The sequence below is a fragment of the Tiliqua scincoides genome, chromosome 1 (genome assembly GCF_035046505.1).
Source record: "Tiliqua scincoides isolate rTilSci1 chromosome 1, rTilSci1.hap2, whole genome shotgun sequence".
NCBI classification, from domain to species: Eukaryota; Metazoa; Chordata; class Lepidosauria; order Squamata; family Scincidae; genus Tiliqua; species Tiliqua scincoides.
Genome location: NC_089821.1, coordinates 137,136,810 through 137,148,949, shown reverse-complemented (window position 1 = coordinate 137,148,949; position 12,140 = coordinate 137,136,810). Strand labels below are relative to the sequence as shown.

The following is a 12,140-nucleotide window of genomic DNA, read 5'->3' as shown; positions in this document are numbered from 1 at the left end:
TGGTTGTTAAGCTAGGTGAAATTTCTATTATTGAAATGTAGTTTGAGAAGCAAAAGAATCATACCAACTCCTACAATGAAAGAGGTAATCCTTTAATGTCACGTTCTCCTACTTTCAGGTATCAAAATCAATACCCGTGAGATCTGACTGTAGGATATTTTGGTGAAAAAGATAGGAAATTGCAACCAGATAAAGTATTGTGTGCAATCCAAAAACAAAGAAGTATTTTGTTTCTCTCTTGTAAAAGGGGGAGGGAAGCAAATGACATAATTCACAGTTCTTGCCATTAGATATGGATGAAAAGCTTAATAACTTGATGGTTTGCAAGAGGCAGAAATGCATGCATTTATATCACCTTGTGAAGAAAATAACCCAAATTGGCATACTGGTTTACCTGCGGTGGTACAATTTCTTACTTGAGTGAATGAAAGCCAATTCTATTTAAAGCATGGACAAATCCATAGGTTGCCAAGAGCCTCCATCTCCACAGCCATTCTATTTCAGAAAATGCCATAAAACACTACATGAGAGAATCAAAAACAACTTTGTCACCACTACTGTCGTAGCTGTATAACAAACAGATACAAGTCACCAAAAAAGGAAGCGACGTAATTCTGATGCAAGGGCACCACTTTGGTTATCAGATCAGCAGCAGCACTTCCACACCAGATCCTAATGGCTGCTACTGCAATATGCTTATGACTGGGCCATAATATGGTTCAAGCACAAACCTGCTAGATTAATGACTTGTGTACTAATCTGAAAAAGCAACGCATAGCTATCCACAAAATATCATATTTAAGCTGTTTTATTCAGTTATCTGAAAGATACAATCTGTGAAAGAGTAGGAAATTTCAACTCGCAATATAAATACAGTCCCTTTTGGGAAGGTGGACCATGGGGCATATAAAATCTGTACAAAGAAATCAAGCCTACTGCAATAAAGGAAAACACAGATTTTTGTGAATTCAAATGTTACAGTGACAAGCAAGAGATACTAGTTTCAAACAACCTGTCTCCAATCATTTAACAGGAGAGAGTAACTACCCCCCCAAAAAAAAAATGCAGAAATGCAATGCATAAGGACAGCTAATTGCATAAGGAGCATCATCAGTACATTCTGAAAGCAAACTAGTTCTTCTGGAGTCTTCCACATGTATGTTCAGAAAAGACGAAAACAACTTGAGATATGGCTGATGTCTGTTCTCGAAGAAGCAATGTCCATGTTCTAACTCAACTTCATTTTCACCTTTCCCAACTGTCCCACCGTTCTCATCTGCTCACTGGATGCTGTTCAAGTAGTTAAGGATCCTTTCTTGGTTTTGAATCTTCAAAAACCTTTTCTACAGGTGGAAAAGGCAGACAATTTAAAGAAAATAATCCTTGTATCTGAACTTCCCAACTGACTTGGAGAGGTGCAGGGTGAAACTTCCCCAAACTAGGCACAAGTATCTTTCAGGAGCTCAGTGGAGGGGGGGGGGGGAGGTTTGCTTGCAGAAATTTACAAAACCCTGACAATTTTAAAGAGAGCAAGGGAAGTACATGCATATAAAGGCAGTATAAACCTTCATACTCATGTAGAAATACTTCAGGAGGTATCACTTGGGCTCAGACAAACATGCAGTTATTCTGGGAATAATGAAACATACATGTGTGAGTCACAACTGTGAATTTCAACTTGCATGGGATTTGCATTCACACATTCACTACAATCCAGGGCTTTCTTCAAGGCAAAGCTGTTCTAGAGCCACATCTGGTGCTGCCAATCATCCAACAGACTTCCTATGTCAAATGTGTCCCAGCAGCACTTGCCAGCTGAAAGTGGAAACTTTCCCTTGGAGGTTTGCTCTTCCAAGTACAGTTAATGCCCTGCTCTTGCCAGTGACAGCAGGATTCACATGCAGTTTGTTTTCTGCACTAGCATGCACAAGGCTGACCCTCTCACACAGGACCAAGCTGTTGGCCAATACTTGGAGCTTCAGAGCAAACATACATAGGATTGTGTCCCAAAGCAGATGTCTTCTCATCCCCCCACACCCATCTTCAGACAAGTAGACAAAGAAATTTCTATTTCATCCCCTACTTCAGTCTCATCCACGTCCCACTGCTACATGATCTGGACATGCCAGCCTATACACACTTTCCCAGGAGTATGCCCCACTGAACACAAAGCTTACTTCTGAGTTGGCATACCTAGAATATGAACAGATAGCACACCCTCTTCAAGTGGGGAAAGGATCAAAGTGTTGTAGGTTTACACATGTGCATGCATGTGCACGGGTGTGCACACACACGTCCTGAGCCATGCTTTTGAAGATGGGAAAAAACTGCTCAATGGAAGGCACATGTTTAAGGCAAATACTTTTCAGTAAAGAGACCCACACAAATGAGGAAGCAGTAGTTTGTGAGACGAACAGCAAGCTTCCTTCCCTGCAACTTGGGTTGTAATTTGATACACGCCTTCCTGAGAGTAAGCCCCAATGACACACTAGCACACAAATCTGAGTCATGTATAGAGCAATATAAACAGCAGCCCCTCTGCCCTTTCTTCTCCAGAAGGAAGAATCAAAGTGCAGGCAAAGGTGGGTTCTGCTGACTGCCCTCATTCGCAGATAGCGCACAAAAAAAAAATCAAAGTGACTTTAGCTGCCCTCTCTCTTACTTGCCACAGCAAGGGGGAGACACAGTTGCTTTTAAGGATAAGAACAATAGGAGAGCAAGCTGTCACAAAAGGAGAGCTGGGCCAGGCTCCAGTCTAAGGTGTCATTTCTTGTCCTCTAAGGATTAAATACTCACAGATATCAAGAACCACATGGGTTCTGCAGCCATACATTCAAAAAATCAACTGGAAAGGTCCAAACTCATGGGTTAAGAAGTGAATGACTAAAAAAGCAATTGGCTATTCTGTAATTTAAAAAACCCACAGAAGGCCCACAGAAAAGGAAATCCATATGGGTTTTCTACCCAATTACGCGCTTATTCCATGGGAAATGCTCATTTCCACATGAGTTTCTGCACATATGGTCTGGGTCTTAATCAGTGCGATCCAGAAGGTGTCAAAATGACATTCTTTAGGAGTAACCTAGTAAAATGATTTGCTCCTACTGTGGACTAAGATGAAAAACATTCTTGCAAACAAACAAAAAAAAGATGTTTAAGATCAATTTCACTACTAGGAGGTTCCCAAAACATACTTCCTTCCCTGTACTCACCTGAATAAGGGGTGCTTCTAAACTGTGCTTTGAGAGCTCAGGAAGAGCAAGATCATTATTGCCATCTCTCTGGAATAACTAGAGAAAGAGGAAAAAATGTCATTTGATCCCAGACAAAAGAAACAACATTCTGCCTCAATTCCTGCCCTTTTATCTTTAGTCTGGAAATAAACCTGATTAGCATTTTCAAAAGCACACTGTTCTGTCTTGACAAACCAGAAGGAGAAGATCTTGAGAAATCATATTTTTCTCTTTCTGAATCCACACAAAAATCAATAAGCAAATCAGATTTGTCTTTCCAAATGTCTCCATTTACCTTGCTTGCTGTTTTTTCTTCTGCTGCCAGTTCACATTTTAATTCTTCTACTTTGACCTGGAGGCTTTGGATATTGTCATCTCTAAGTGTTGCCGCTTGTGCAGCTTCATCTATTTCTTCCTGGATTGAAAAGGATAAGGGGATACATTTAAATTAGGAAACCACTTCTGCCAGGTTCAGATTTGCTCCCACTAGATACATATATAGGTCATAAATAGCCCAATTTTATACTCAGGCTCTTCTGCCGGAACTAATGCTTTATGGTGTCATAAACACCATTATGTGCCACTGCTGCAGATTCTGAGAGGCACCCCGTACACAGTGGCCAGAAGCGAACCAATGTCAGCACATTGGCAGGATGGGAGAAACAGGGCAGATCAGGGACAGTGACTTGCGCCAAGATTCTATCCCCTCCCAGCATGCCCCCTTTGTCTACAGAGCTGGCACAAGTCCACGGAGACCCACTAGTGATCCAGAGGCTTACAGAGGACCAAGGGAAAATATTTTCAATTGTTTCTCTCAAGCTTCCCAGTTGCTCCCCCCACCACCACCACTGCATGCAGTGCAGGCTTTAGCATGTCTACACACTATTGCTGTGAAAAGAATAGGATTGGGCTGAAAGCTGATGAAGCTCAAGTATTCCCCAGTCTTCCATTCATCTGGATGAATGGATGTTACACTTTATATTATCTGTATAGACCAGGGTCTCCAAACTTTTCAGCAGGAGGGTCACGTCAAATATCAGGAATGATGTTGAGGGCCAGAAAAAATAAATTTAAATAAATCTGAATAAATTTCAATACCCATTAATTAGGAAAAAATCTGTCAAAGGCCAGGAGCTCACAGACTTGTTTTCATGATTTCTTCCAACAGAAAAGTTTCTCCCCAAACAAAAGAAATTAATTTTTAAAAAATCTCTGAAAGGCAAGAAGCACCAGAACCAGTTTGCAGCAATCCCACTGCAGTAATGTAATTTCATTGCAGTTAATAAATAAAATAAATTTAATCTTAATAATTTAAATAAATTATAAGACAATTAAAGAAATTCACAATAAGTTGAGATCAAACTTCTCTGAACTTGAATAGCTCTTCCTCATAAAGTTACTCTGAGGAACTCTATAATTCCTGGGAGAGAGAATGCAAGGCAAAGGATTATGACCTTTGCAAAGTGGGGATGAGTGAGGGGAGAGACAAGGAGGAAGATATTAAGTGCAATGATGAGATTTCAGAATAGGGGGGAGGAATGAGTTCTATACTATAGACTGCAAAGATGTCCCATCTATTTGACCAGAAGGAACACTTGTAAGTCATTCTGTATTATCGTCATACAATGTGAAATTGGGGAAGGAAAGGAGCAATATCATGATTCCAGATACTGACTCAGAGCCCAATCCTATTCAACTTCCCACCGCTGATATAGCTACCATGCAGACCCCAGGTAAGGAAACAAATGTTCCCCTACCTTGAGGAGGCTTCCATGATTGTCCCCCAACCACAAGATGCAATGCATGCCCCATTGGCACAGCTGCATCAGTGCTGGAAAGTTGGATAGGATTGGGCCCTCATACTGGTCATTTGTGGCATCTTGTTTGCTATTATGTTGAAGACTATCTGGCCTCTTACTTTCACCTTGGCTGCTTTGAGGAATTAAAAAAAAAACAAGAGGCCCACCAATACCATCAATGGGAGAAAGATCTTGTATGGTGTCCAGTAAAAGAGATTTTAAAAAGTATAAATATCAGACATTGCCCCCGCCACAGAAAAAGAGGAGAATGCAACAATGGAGTCCCACAGCAAGTAGTATGGCAAGAATTCATTTGCAATAGTAGCATAACATTTCTATGAGGATCAAACAAGATGCCACAAGGTAGTGAACAAGTTATTGAGTTCTCCAAAATTTCTCTCTTCTCTTTCTCTCTTTATTCAACCTTTAGGTTGGATAAGTTAAACAAGCAAAAAAGAGAGGGAAAGAGAAGATGTTGGGGGGAAGAGAACAAACAAGCTTCAAATCATATGGAGCTCAGAAGTTCCTTCTTGCTCATGAAACTGATTACTGATTCATCAATATCATCATTTACTCACAGGTAATGTGCCATTCAAATATTCAAGATTTATCACCCCTTCCTTTCTCACTCACCTGGAGCAGTGCCAAACCTTCTTCCAAGGATTCACAATGTTTCTTTTCCTTTGCTAGAACCTTGCAAACATTCTGCAGACAGCTCATTTTCTGGACTGGAACTTTCAGAGTCTCAAAACGTTTCAGAATCCTTGATTAGAGGGATAAACTAGATTACTACTTTGTTGTAATACAGAAAGTTGCTCTCCCCTCATTAAATATAAGTGTGAATATAATCATCACACTAAAAGGTGCCTTTTTGAGCAGTTTGCATGTTCTCCAAAAAGCAGTCTGGGTGCTGCAATTTGTTACATAAATATATTGTTTCATAGTGTATTTTGTCACATGACTTTGCCCCCTTCTGAATGGCCTGTTCGCAGAATTAGCTTAGTATTATCTAGCAATAATGGCTTCAGGTTAAGCATAGGTACTTAGGCAGAGCTGAGACACTACATACAAAATTCCAAGTGGAAATTGACATGAAAAATTCAATTACAACTTTAAAACATATTTCCTGGAAGTGAAACCACAGGCCAATATTTTTAGCATGCTCTTGATTAAGCATTGAAAAGGTTGCTGAAGACCATATAAAACGATGTTGGGGGGGAGGGGGCTAATACAGCCTCCAAGATGAAGTTAGTCATTCTAGTATTACAAAAGCAATTAAGTTGCAATTCTAAGAAAATTTACCAGGTAGTAAATCCTATTAACTTTGTACACGCTGTATCTTAGGATCATGTTGCATTAACACTTACATGTCTTTTATTGCTTTTGCTACCCCTGTATTCCATTACCTTTCCTTAAGGAGGTTGAGGTGCCTTTCTGTTTCCCTGTGGCTCTGCGCATTTTCATACAGAAGAGATCTGGAAGACAAAAGGATAGCATATTGGCCTTTTTTCTCCAATGTCCTTGAAATTCAAAGTCCTTGAATTTGCTGTTATTGTCAGAAATGTCTTATGAAAGGATGTTAGAAAGTTATTTTGCTAAACAGTAAATGTCATACACTGCACAAGATATCATAGAAGCTTCAGCTACTGCACTGCCCTAGGCAATCCAACCATGCCTCCAAACCACACCACCTCAAAACCCACATGCTCCTTCCCCCACGTGACACTTTGTAAACAAAAGAAATGCAGGGGATGCTGAGAGTGTTCCCAGAAGTAATTTGGCCCCATCTCCCTCACCTTCCTCAAAGAAGGCCCTTTAGAAAAAGCAGACAGTGCAGAACATCTCTCATACCCCTGCAGATCACCAACACCCAAATCAGTATTTTATTCCAGTCAGTAAATCCACTGTCACATTTCTTACAAGGATCCTTCAGCCCCACAGAAAACCTGTTTACATATGTGCCCAGACTTGGAAGTGTTGTTCCAGTTCTAACTACAGAGCTGATTGCCCTTACTTAGCTAAACAGTGAGGGAAAGGCACTTCATGCATGCTCAGACTAACACCCCTAGATATCAATCCTCCACATTATTGACCACACATTCCATAGGCAGGATTGAGCCCTGGAAATAAGGATGGCTACCTCCCTTCCCTCCCTCCCTGATGGAAAACAGGCATGTCAGGGATAGGCTATATGAGAAATCTCTCTCCCTCCCCCTCCCAGGTGTGCTCAGTGCTTTAGTTTCTATATAGAAAGAAATGTACTTTTCTACATTTTGCTGCACATCAAAACTTTCACCAAGCGAATCCTTCATTATGGGAAGGAAGAGCCTTTTCTCAGCCCTGAATTCTCTCTTCCCAAACTTTGTTGCAAGACTCTTTTCAAAGGGGTCTATTTGAGACAAGGAGGGGGAAGGGGCAGCTTCAAACTCCCACTTGAAATTCAAGAGATACGCTCTCCTCTGCTCTGCCAATATAGCCACACTCACTGGAGAAATGAAACAGGTGCTGCCTCACTCTTTTGTGCCTGCGCATGCCACTTTTAGACCCTTTTAGAAAGAGCTTTTCTCATACAGAACTGATGCAGGCTTTGGAAAATGGCAGCGCCCACTGCCAGATTCCAAAATGGGCCACCCAGCTCACTTTGCCAGTATCCAAGATGGTGCCACCCAGCTCACTTTGCCAGTATCCAAGATGGCACCACCCAGCTTTTAGAGACCCACCTAAAATCAAGTTGTGACCCACAGTTTGAGAACCACAGTTTCTCAAACCATCAGAGTTTGAGAAAAGGTTTAGATGCTTTTTAGAAACATTTATTTGGGGTTATTTATAACTTGCTTTCAGTATGTCATCAAAGTGGCTTATATACCAAACTTCAAAAACATCCTTGGAAATGAAACAATGGTAGTTAGTGCTACATCAAGAGTTGTAGTTACTGATTAGGGACACAACTGGTTTCCCAGCATAAGTAAAGTATCTCAAGGGAAATTAATGAAATGTTGATGGAGTGACCTTTGGTACTTACACTATTAACCAGTTCATCATGGATTCCAGATGCATTCTAGTACTCTTCGATAGCAGTTGCCATTTTGCTCTTTGGTTCCGGGACACCTTCACTACTTTTGTGTCAAGAGAGGTTGTTTCTGGTAGAGAGCAAGAGAAGTTTTCATTACTTTGATAACTTCCCTAGTTCGTTGCCAATGACTGAGACGCTGTTAGTGTTCATGTGAAATTGGAATTTTCATCCCAATGTGTATCACCTTATGTTTACTGACACTGCATTTGCAATTTGCTTGCCTCTTCACTTCATCAGGAGAGATCCTGTTGGAGCTTTTCATAACTTGTTTTGGTTTTTACCACCCTGAACTGTTTGGTGTCAGCAAAAACTGGCCACCCAAGGGAAACCCCTAATCAAGTATGCAGACATAAAAAGAATGTAAACCACTTAATACCTTTAGGGGACTCTGCTCTCTGCTGCATCTTCTTCTTCCTTACTGCCCGTGCCTATAGAGAAACATACAGAAACAGATAGATTTCAAAGTGTCTTAGCTGCAACAGCTGCGCTATATTTATCCAATATACTCACAACATACATTTATTTTTCACATCCATATACCATCCTTTCACCAAGGAGTTCAGGGTAGTGAACAAAGCTTCTCCCCCTCATTTTTCCCTTACATCAACTCTATGAGATAGGCAAGACTGAGAGATGGTGACTGGCCCACAGTCACCCAGTAAGTTTCATGGCTGAGTGGGGACTGAACCTCTCTTTTCCTAGACTAACAACAGTGCTCTAACCACTTCACCACACTGGTGCCAAAGTATTCAATAGTTTCTTGTATAGTTTCACATTAAATTTAAATTTTTTTCTTTTAACATTTAAGTTAATAAAGGTCTTCTTTTCGTGGTCTTCTCTATATTAGATGCAATTACTTTTTTTGCTATCACTTTTTTTCTTTCTTGGTTCCTTCATTTATTTTAATTTTCTCATTAAGCCATTTCTGCCTAATGTTGCATATACACAATAGGGACCAAATGTGTACACCTGTGAGCCAGGCAAAAATGTGTTAAGCCTCCAGTCTCTTATGCTAGTGGTGCTCAAACGTCTCAGGAGTAAAACGCTCGGGTAAGTCTTGGCAGGTGAGGGGGAAGGCAGCCACGCAATCCTCAGGATTGCGCCACTGTCAGGGGGCGCCAAGGGGCTTTTTTTAAACTCACAGATGGATGCAACAGTCTCAAGGAGGAGCGGGGAACCCTGTGAAGCCTTCCGCTTCCCAAGTCTTAGAATACTAAAATAAGTTATTGGAAGCCACTTCCTGTTTGTGATGTGAAACTCTCAGCAGCTGGGAGACAAACAGCCCTGACTGAGAGACTAGCATCAGTTGGTGTTGGGTCTCTGCTTCATACATAAAAACATGCTTCATACTGTAGAACAGGAGAAACAAATAGTAACAAAAGGAATATAGTGGACCCCCACTTTACAATGTTAATCTGTTCTGGAAAAACCACTGTATTATGAAAATATTGTAAAGTGAATCTAATAACGCCTTTTTTTGTGCACATTAATTCGTTCTGTTGATGTTTCTACCACAGAACTAAACTATTTCTCTCTCTAAACAGTTCTTTAAAAGGTGCATACAGTGCCCCTTAGGAGCCATAGTTATCAGTTTACACAATGTTGTAATTATAAAACACAAGGTTGTATCTTCTCTCAATACACACTGCCACAACATTTGAATAAATTCAAAGCAGCAATCCAATAACCAGACAGTACATAAAAACCATTTTTATTATTGTTTTCTAGGGAGTCTTCTTTAACAACAAAAATTCTTATATGTGTTCTGCAGGCTAAAAGTCTCTGCAGCTCTGGACTCAGACTCCAGGTCAAAGTAGTCAGATCTATTTAATACCTACACATCAGAAAGATGTATAATGCAACTTATAAATCCCTCTCCATAATCACTTTTAAGCAACAGCCTGGGATTGTGGCAAAGGTGAGTATGACTACCTTAACTTTGCAGGGATAACAGAAATGATTACAGATTCAACTACACCCTCTAGTGCCCAATCCAACCCATCTTCACATAATTATTTTCCGAACTACTAAAAGTCTAATTAACACAAAAGATGCTAAAGTGCTATAAAGCAATTGTGAATATTTTTGAACACTCTAAAGTGCTACACAAGCAACAATAGATATTATCTTGTTGTGATCTTTACAACAGCCTTGAAAAGGTCAGTATTTGTATTTCCAGACGCAGATTAAGTGGCTGAAAGAGAGTCACTTTTACCTACTGAATTCATAGCAGCAGCTCATGGATTCATAGCTCAGTCTCTTGGCTACTATGCTCTACCAGCTGTTATGGGATTGCACCATTTCATACTGCAGACAGGATGATATATTTTCCTCTGCATCTTGCACTTATTTTATGTGTGTGGATTGAAGTATACATGTTTGGTAAGTGAAAAATAGAGAGAGAAGGAAATAAACAATTGTTTAAATAATGTGGGCGATTTTGTCTCCCATTCTACTTACTAAGTACATGACCCAGAGTGAGCATGAGATGGAAGAACGAAGCTGCTGCTGCTCCCTCAGTTCCCAAATGTGTCTGATAGCATAATTTTAGTTCTTACACTACGTATTTTTCAGATTTAATGTAGTTTCAACTAAATGCAAATTTCCCTTGACACACCGACTTTAAAACCTAAATCTCATATAAGATATGGGCTGACTGTACTATTAGCAAATGAGGTGAAAGACTAGACAAGAACGATTCCCCTGGAAACTAGCTTTCTATATGGAGGGAACTGTCCTGTAGAACCTTACACAAGGAAACACAAACCATTTCATTTCAGTACAAACTTTGAGGAATTCAGTCCACTTCATCCAATGCAGGAGCGCAATAATGCCTGCCTGAAGTCTGCAACAGAGTTTTAACATCTCGTTCGATCTGTGCAAACTAGACCATGTACAATATTTATCAACTGTATGCGTTTACCATGAAGGAAATGAAAATTTGAACGTCACTTAGAACAGCCTGAGAATCGCTCTCAGTAAAACCATTCACCTGCCCATGCTTCCCTGTTCATGTGGCTTACCTCTTTCCCTAGTGGCTTACTCCTTTTCTTTCTGCCGCTACCATCCTTTCCTTGTTTTCTGCTAGAAGATTCTTGGTGATCTTGAGAGGTTCTCCCTTTCATGGCTCCTCTTGCTTATCAGAATTAAGAGACGAAAGATGGCACTTTGTGAACTGTTAGAACAAGAAGCATTAAAAATAAAGAGATAAAACTCCAAATATTTCAGTGGAACTAAATTTGAAAAAAGATCTATGCTAGTCTAACTGAATACAGGCAGGTCCCCATACCTGCAGGGGTTCCATTCTTGGGGGGGGGGGGCAGATAGATAAACAACAGACACCCCTAGCTAGTGGTTCTCAAACTTTTAGCACCAGGACCCACTTTCTAGAATGAGAATCTGCTAGGACCCACCACCGGAAGTGGTCATGGCTGGGAGTGACATCATCAAGCAGGAAAAGTTTTTGGCAATCCTTCCCAGGCTTACCCAGAAGAAAGTTCCATTTACTATCATTGCTAAAGGCACATACTCAACAGCCTATTAAAAGTACAGGTTTGTAACATCTCCCCAAATGCAGTCACATCTCATGGTAGCATCAAGTCTTAAAAAAGAAATACTGAAATGAATGGGGACCCACCTGAAATTAGCTTGCGACCCACCCAGTGGGTCCTGACCCACCCAGCTTCTAAGCTAAAATCACAGGAGGGTCAACGAAAACTACAACTCCCAGCATGCCAACGGGCATTCAACTCTCCAGCCTTCAACCCAATGCTGCCGCTTTGCAGCCTGGGAGTTGTAGTCACAGTGCCCTCCAACCGTTGCCGCTTCTTTCTCCCCCCCTCCCAACTCACGACAGTTGTACTGAGGCCGCAATGCTCGCCCCGCCCCCAGGGAGCCGGTGACCTCCTGCTCAGAGACTCACCGCAAACCCCACGTACCGAACCGAGCTCGCACTCCTTGTCCCGTTGGCGCGAACTGAGCAGCGCCAGCCTTTCGAAGTCAGGAGCCCGACTGCGCCTGCGCAGGAGAAGGAGC

At 41.1% G+C, this 12,140-nt stretch overlaps 1 protein-coding gene across 2 annotated transcripts; it reads right to left on the bottom strand.

Annotated features, from left to right (window-relative positions):
* Positions 1-806: 806 nt before the first annotated feature.
* Positions 807-12,125, bottom strand: CENPQ (centromere protein Q). Of its 2 annotated transcripts, none has more exons than XM_066636949.1 (9): positions 12,044-12,125; positions 11,129-11,280; positions 8,482-8,533; positions 8,055-8,172; positions 6,439-6,507; positions 5,666-5,795; positions 3,529-3,648; positions 3,213-3,290; positions 807-1,343 (listed from the first exon to the last, which is right to left on the bottom strand). In XM_066636949.1, exons 2-9 carry the CDS (start codon positions 11,228-11,230, stop codon positions 1,281-1,283), a joined length of 732 nt encoding a protein of 243 aa, XP_066493046.1. In that variant the 5' UTR covers positions 11,231-11,280; positions 12,044-12,125; the 3' UTR covers positions 807-1,280. The 2 variants fall into 2 exon arrangements, with proteins under 2 accessions (XP_066493046.1, XP_066492961.1); XM_066636864.1 differs by having other exon boundaries at positions 12,028-12,111.
* Positions 12,126-12,140: the final 15 nt, after the last annotated feature.

Coding starts and splice junctions, on each gene's coding strand:
- CENPQ (XM_066636949.1), bottom strand. CDS start 11,230: ATGAAAGGGAGAACCTCTCAAGATCACCAAGAATCTTCTAGCAGAAAA. Junction 8,173..8,481: donor GAGAGCAGAGTCCCCTAAAG/GTATTAAGTGGT, acceptor GCTCTCTACCAG/AAACAACCTCTCTTGACACA. Junction 1,344..3,212: donor TAGAAGCACCCCTTATTCAG/GTGAGTACAGGG, acceptor TTCCACCTGTAG/AAAAGGTTTTTGAAGATTCA.